Genomic DNA, 7,144 nt, shown 5'->3' with positions numbered 1-7,144 from the left:
CAGATTGACTGAATGGCGGAACGACCAGTCACTGTGATGCACACTGACCACCCAGGGGCAGACGCTCAATGCAGGAGCTGCCCCTTGGTGGTCAGTGCACTCCTGCAGGGGGAGCACCACTTAGCCAGAAGCCAAGCTCATGGTTGGCGAGTGCAGCGGCGGTGGCGGGAGCCTCTCTTGCCACTGCAGCAGCACTAAGGATGTCTGACTGCCGGATTAGGCCCACTCCCCTGAAGGCTCCTGGACTGCGGGAGGGTGCAGGCCAGGCTGAAGGACCCCCCGCCCTGAGTGCATGAATTTTGTGCATAGGGCCTCTAGTATATATATATTCTTATAAAATCTGTCAGTTTTGCCTACTTTTAAATTTTGCCTAAATGGAATCATATTGTTATATATTCTTGTCATTTTTTTTTAATGTGTTCTTATTGATTTCAGAGAGAGGAAGAGATAGAAACATCAATAATGAGAGAGAAACATTGATTAGCTGCCTCCTGCACACCCCTACTAGGGATCAAGCCTGCAACCCGGGCATGTGCCCTGACCAAGAACCAAACTGTGACCACCTGGTTCATGGGTCAACGTTCAACCACTGAGCCACACTGGTTGGACATATTCTTTCCATTTTGTATTCCACATTATGTTTTTTGAGATTCTTTCATGAAATTGTAGCTTATTCAGTTGCACTATGTAAGTACTCTACCTTTTATTATTTATGGACAATTGAGTTGTTTCTAATGTTTTTGCTATCACTACAGTATTACTATGAACTTTTTTTTTCAAATTTTACAATTAAAAAATGTAGTAAAATATGCCAAATTTACCATCTTAATCATTTTTTTTAAGTGTGTAGTTCAGTGACATTAAGTAACTTTCTCACTGTTGTGCAATCATTGCCACCGTCCATCACCAGAACTCTCTTCATCTTGCAAAACTGAAACTCTACAACCATTAAACAACTCCCCATTTCTGCCTCCTCTGACAACCACCATTCTACTCTCCCTCTATGAATGTGATTACTCTAGTTACCTCATATAAGTGAAATCAGGTATTTGTCCTTTTGTGCTGGCCTGCTTCAATTAGCATGTCTTTAAATTTCATCCATGATGTAGCATGTGTCAGAATTTCCTTCCTTTTTAACTTTTTAAGGGGAATAATATTCCATTTTATGCATACGTAATATTTTGTTTATCCATGTAGAAACATTCACATACACATAGAGTGTCCCAAAATATGTATACACACTTTATCAACTAATAGCTCAATTTTGAAAATGAAGTGTATTTTAATAAACACTGCTTTTATAATTATTCAAAGTATATATATATTTTTGGGGGGACACCCTATATACTTGAGGAAGAATTTCCTTTGGATATATACCAAAGAATAGAAAGGCTTGGCCATAAAGAGCATGAAAATTTGACTTTACTAGATAATGCCAAACAGTTTCTCAGAGGTTGTACCAATTTTTATTTTATCAGCAGAATACAGAGCTATTAATATTGTCAGATTTTTATAATTTTGTCACTTTTGAGGCTGTGAATACGTAACTCAATGTGTTTTCATTTGCTATTTTCCTGGTTACTGATAAGACTGAGCACCTTTTCATACATTCATTAACCATTCAAGTTTCCTTCAGAAAATTTTTCTATCAGGTAGTTTGTCTTTTTCTTATAGATTATATTTTTTGGTTATGAATCTGTGATCAGATATGGCAGAAATATAACTCCTGATTTGGAGCTTATCTTTTCACTCTTTTTTGGAAACTTCTAAGAAGCAAACATTTTAAATTTCAATGTAGAAAAATTTATCACTTTTTCCTCTATAGTCTACAACTTATTTACTTTTAATCCTCACTTGAGGACATGCTTCTATTGATTTGAGAGAGAAACATCAATGTGAGAATGAAACATCGATCGGCTGCCTCCCACAGGCACCTGACTGGGGATTAAACCCACAACCTGGGTATGTGCCTTGACCTGGAATTGATCCCATGATCTTTTGGTGTACGGGATGAAGCTCCAACCAACTGAACCACACCAGCCAGGGCATAGTCTATAATTTTTATCTTACTTAAAAAATTCTCTCTAGTGCAAGTTTATGTATATATATACACATACATATACATACACACACACACACACACTAGAGGCCCGGTGCACAAAATGTGTGCCCTTAGGGGGTTCCCTCAGCCTGGCCTGCGCCCTCTTGTGGTCTGGGAGCCCTCAGGGGATGTCCAACTGCCAGCTTAGGCCAGCCATGAGCCCAGCTTCTGGCTGAGCAGTGCTCCCCCTGTGGGAGCGTAACGACCACTAAGGGACAGCTCATAGTGACTGGTCGTTTGGCCATTCGGCCGATTTGCATTTTAGCCTTTTATTATGTAGGATTTTCCCATATGTCTTTCCAAAGGTTTGTCTTTTACACTTAGGTCCTTAATTAACCTAACATTGATCTTTGTACGTACATTGAGATAAAGGTCAATTTTTATTTCTTACATATGGGTAACTAATTATGCCAGTGCTATTTATAGAGTAATCCATTCTTTCTTCACCAATCTTTAATATTGCTGTAGTCATATATCACGTGTCCACATATGTGGTGAGTCTGTTTCTTCTTCTCTATTCTGTTCCATGATTTACTTGCCTGAATTTATTCCACTTTTAACTTTTAAATGTTTAAAGATTAATTAAAGCAAAGAGTTTTTTGTAACACCTTAAATGAAATATCTATAAATGAAAAACTTTTAATGTGACTATTTTCTAAAAGGCAAAATTTTTAAACAGTGTGTGTGTGTGTGTGTGTGTGTTTTGTTGTTGTTTTGTTTTTTTGTTAATACTCATCTGAGGATATTTTTCCATTGATATTTTTAGAGAGAGCAGAAGGGGGGGGGAGACAGAGAGAAACATGGATGTGAAAAAGACATATCGATTGGCTGATTGAGCTTGCCACCAAGGTATATGCCCTTGATGAGAATCAAACCCAGGACCCTTCAGTCAGTCAGCAGGCTGACACACTATCCACTGAGCCAAATCAGCTAGGGCTAAACAGTTGTTTTTAGAATTTCATTTAGTATAAGATTAAAAATTAAGTGCTAAATTGAAAATAAACTTTAAACTTACCTTTCTTTCAGTAATATCATAGACTTTATTGGTTTTGGTAGAAATCTTATATTTCTGTTTTGGTACCTAAAGAAAAAAAAGTATGGCTTACAAAAGAATTCGAGTAATAAACTTGAACTTACGTTACAAATTATCTATATGTCATGTCATTAGTTTATAACCTCAGTTTCTTGTTTTTTCTACAAAGAACTTCATTAAATATAAAAATTGAAAGTCTATAGATTTTAAAATTACTTACTATTCCTAGCTTCTTGTGACATAAGGGATAACCACAGAGCTTGATAATAGAACGTTCATCCACGACATCGCTGTAGTGAGCAGGTGTGATACACTTCCCCTGTAATGAAATAAAAGGGGCATCCCCCAATCCCAGATTATTGGAAAAAGTTCCTATCAGCTCTCTAAGACCCATAAATGTCATCAGAAAATACTAAGATAATAACACTACCTATCTCATAGGTTTGATGTTAGAATCAGAGGAAAAAATACAGAAAAAGAACTCAGAAGAGTGCTCAACATGTAGTAAGTACTTAAAAAGTAAAAAAAGTTCTGCCACAGTAGACTCTGCATCTTTGTAGATCATATAGTTCATGAAATAATTCTGAGGCAGGAGGAAGAGCTGGTGTTATAGTGAGTGTTATACCAAAGCAAAATACTGATAGTACATTTTATTTTAAAAAATTATTATTATTAAAAAAATAAAGCAAATAAAATAACAAGATATAATTTTACCTATTTTTAAAGCACAACCTAAAAAAATAAAGTATAACAAAGGTCAAAGTGACTCCTGACCAAATTTTTGTGCAAAATCTTCCAGCTTCTGAAAAACTGTACCAGAGAATGCTGAAGTGATAGTTATAAGCTAATACCAAATTTTTTTCCATTGGTATCTTCCTCTTCAAATAATCTCACTTCTTTTTTTTTTTTAATATATTTTATTGATTTTTTACAGAGAGGAAGGGAAAGGGATAGAGAGTTAGAAACATCGATGAGAGAGAAACATTGACCAACTGCCCGCTGCACATGTCTCACTGGGGATGTGCCCCTGGGGATGTGCCCCCAACCAAGGTATATGCCCTTGACCGGAATCGAACCCTGGACCTTTCAGTCCGCAGGCTGACGCTCTATCCACTGAGCCAAACCGGTGCTGGCTAATCTCACTTCTTGAGATTATTTTTGAAGAAGTTTTTCTGTATTAGCAGGGACTGAACAGTTTTTTATTGAGAGTACTATAAGGTACTTATTTCAAATGAAGCATTTCTGGTTTAGAGTCATCATGGTACACAGATTTTTATGCAGTTACTTATATCAATTTAAATTTATCACATTTATATTCCTCTTTAGAAAAATCTAAAAATTACTTCTGCAATAGAAGCTCTGAGTTTTAATTTTCCATTTCTTTTTTCTCTTAAGGATTATGAGGACATAATATAAATTTCCATTCAAAAATTTCATATAATAGAGCCATTAAAGAAAACAAGCAAAGCAAAAATGCAGATTATAATTTTCTTGTTAAGTGTTAAATCATAAAGGATCTATATTTGAGGTTTTAAAATATCCAAATTAATGGAATTACATTAACAAATATGATCTTCTGTTACTAAAATAGGACAACATACAGAACATGGAAAATGACATTGGAATCATTAGTGCAAATGATGAAAATAAAATGAGAATAGCAGAGTGGTTAAAACAATTACTACTAAGGGGTGAAATATTTATGTTATTTTTCATTAGTGCATTTAAAGTCATTATAAAAGAAATACATGTGATTATTTTTTAATGCACAAATTATATAGCATGTTACCTGCATGTGGTGACTAAGAACAGATTCAAAGATTTCAATAATGCAAGTTTCATGTTGCAAATATTTAAAGATTTTCTACTACAAAAATAATAATTTGTGAATACATACACACTCCATTAAGAATTCCTCTGTAATATTCTCTTCTAAAAGTTGTTCAACAATATGTAGAGCTTTTCTCTCAAACTCAATCTTCTTTCTCACAGTCTCTTCTAGTTCTGCTTTCCTAAAATTAAAAAAGAATTATTTAAAATGTAACTTACTGTACTTGTAAGTTTTATATAGCCAATTTTCTGTTTTAAAATACACTAACAACTTACTATTTGCTACCTAAATTTATGTTTTTAATGCTGTTACTTTTGACTCAATACTTTTCAAAAAGGAAACAAGCTACTTGTTGTACTGGACACATAGGTCAGTCACAAAACTAGATTTCCAGAACCCAGAGTACAAGGAAGAATTTCAGAGATTCCTACAGAAAAGAAAATGAGGTGAAATCTTTTTGCCAATTATGAGTTTATACTCGATTACTTCTGTGGGTAACTAAAAAGGGAGGCTTATCCCCTGAAATCTTTATAAATAAGAAGAGATCAGAAAGGAAAAAATATAATTTTGGCTCTTACAAGTAAAAATTTGTGTCAAGTCTCAAGGTCAACAGATGGCACAGTTTGACGAGAGAGAGTCATATTTGCAAAGAAGTGTTTACTTACTTTTGTTGTAAGTTTCATTAAATAACTATATTGATATGACTATGGTTTAGGAAAATAGCAATCTTCCTAGGAAGACTGGTCCTTGTCCTGGCACCAATGGGGCTCTGTCAGCTTTTGTGTGCCCCACACATTATGAACATAAAGCACAGGTTATCAGATCAAACAACGGCCCCAGGACAGTGGTTCTCAATCATAGTTCCACCTGATGAGATTTTCAAAAAGATACTATGCCCAGGTCCCACTGCAGGCTCATTAAATCATAATCTCTGAGGATGGGGTCTGGTTATTGGTGTTTTCTTAAAAGTGATCTAAACAATCTTTGTGTGCGACTGGATTGAGAATCATTGTCACAAGACCAAAGATACCAACTCTCTTGGTGATGCATTTGCTCCTACCTAGCATTGGTGTTTACTTGCCTCCTAAACCAACCTTTGCTGACCTCCCGGACCTTGACTTGGCTCTCATATCTGGACCTAGAATGTACTCACCTTTTCTCCCTACCTTCAAAATGTTAGATTCTAATTCCTTCCCTGGAACAATGTCTTACAAAACAATTTGTAGGACTGGCACAGGACTTCTAACTAGGAACACAAAAGGACATTAAAACAAGAATAAATTTACAACTAACACCTGTTCTCCCATCTTTTCATAAAGGCCATGCTTACATCAAAGAAGTATAAAAGACACGGACACAATTAAAAAGCAGTTCTTCATACTGACTATATTTATATCTAGCTTTATGAAAAACATTTTACTTTTCTCATTTTGCTGCCTACCAATAAAAGCTATGTATGTCAGGTACTAAGATCAGTACATAACTGGCATTAGGAATTGCTGACTTAGCATTAACTATCTCAACCCACAATAACTTCTCTTAACTGATAGATACCTACAGCTGCTTCCCATGGATAGCCAAGTCTCACAGCTGCCCTCTGTCAGAAATAATGACAGGTAGTGTGGTATACAGCAGTGGTTTTTGGTCTCAACATTCCTTTACACTCTTAAAATTAGAGCTTTTGCCTATGTAAATTATATCTGCTGACACCATATTAACACATTGTATGAGGGAAACGTATTTATACGTTTTACTTATACATTTTACGTTGACTGGTAGTAGAGCGCGGGACATATATTAATACGTTTTTTATAGACTAGCGGTAGAATGTGGGTAATGCATAAATACGTAAACTAAAGTTATCGTAATTTTACTGAACGTTCCCATTTGCGCAAAAAATTAGCAAAAATGGCCCGCGCCACCTGTTAGCGCACAATAAAAACTACCTGCAAACAATGTGTTAAAAGTGAGAAAAATTTAAACCATTTATTTAATATCTAGAGGCCCGGTGCACAAAAATTTGTGCACTGGGGTGGGGGGGTCCCTCAGCCTGGCCTGTGCCATCTCGCAGTCTGGGACCCCTTGGGGGATGTCCACCTGCTGGCTTCAGACATCACTGGCAGTGTAAGCTGGCAGTCAGACATCACTCTGGAAGCCCGGGAGCCCTTGGGAGATGCAG

The 7,144-nt window shown here is 36.1% G+C and overlaps 1 protein-coding gene across 1 annotated transcript in view; it reads right to left on the bottom strand.

The window, feature by feature from the left end:
* RPAP2 (RNA polymerase II associated protein 2) overlaps window positions 1-7,144 on the bottom strand; it is a 96,584-nt gene that overhangs the window by 86,397 nt on the left and 3,043 nt on the right. The window contains exons 3-5 of the mRNA XM_015560322.1: window positions 5,032-5,146; window positions 3,355-3,453; window positions 3,117-3,182 (exon numbers count right to left, since the gene is read on the bottom strand). Of these exons, the coding sequence (XP_015415808.1) occupies window positions 3,117-3,182; window positions 3,355-3,453; window positions 5,032-5,146 (280 nt within the window). The remainder of the gene's footprint in view (window positions 1-3,116; window positions 3,183-3,354; window positions 3,454-5,031; window positions 5,147-7,144) is intronic.

The sequence above is a fragment of the Myotis davidii genome, unplaced genomic scaffold (genome assembly GCF_000327345.1).
Source record: "Myotis davidii unplaced genomic scaffold, ASM32734v1 scaffold674, whole genome shotgun sequence".
NCBI classification, from domain to species: domain Eukaryota; kingdom Metazoa; phylum Chordata; class Mammalia; order Chiroptera; family Vespertilionidae; genus Myotis; species Myotis davidii.
This window is presented reverse-complemented; position numbering and strand designations above follow the sequence as displayed.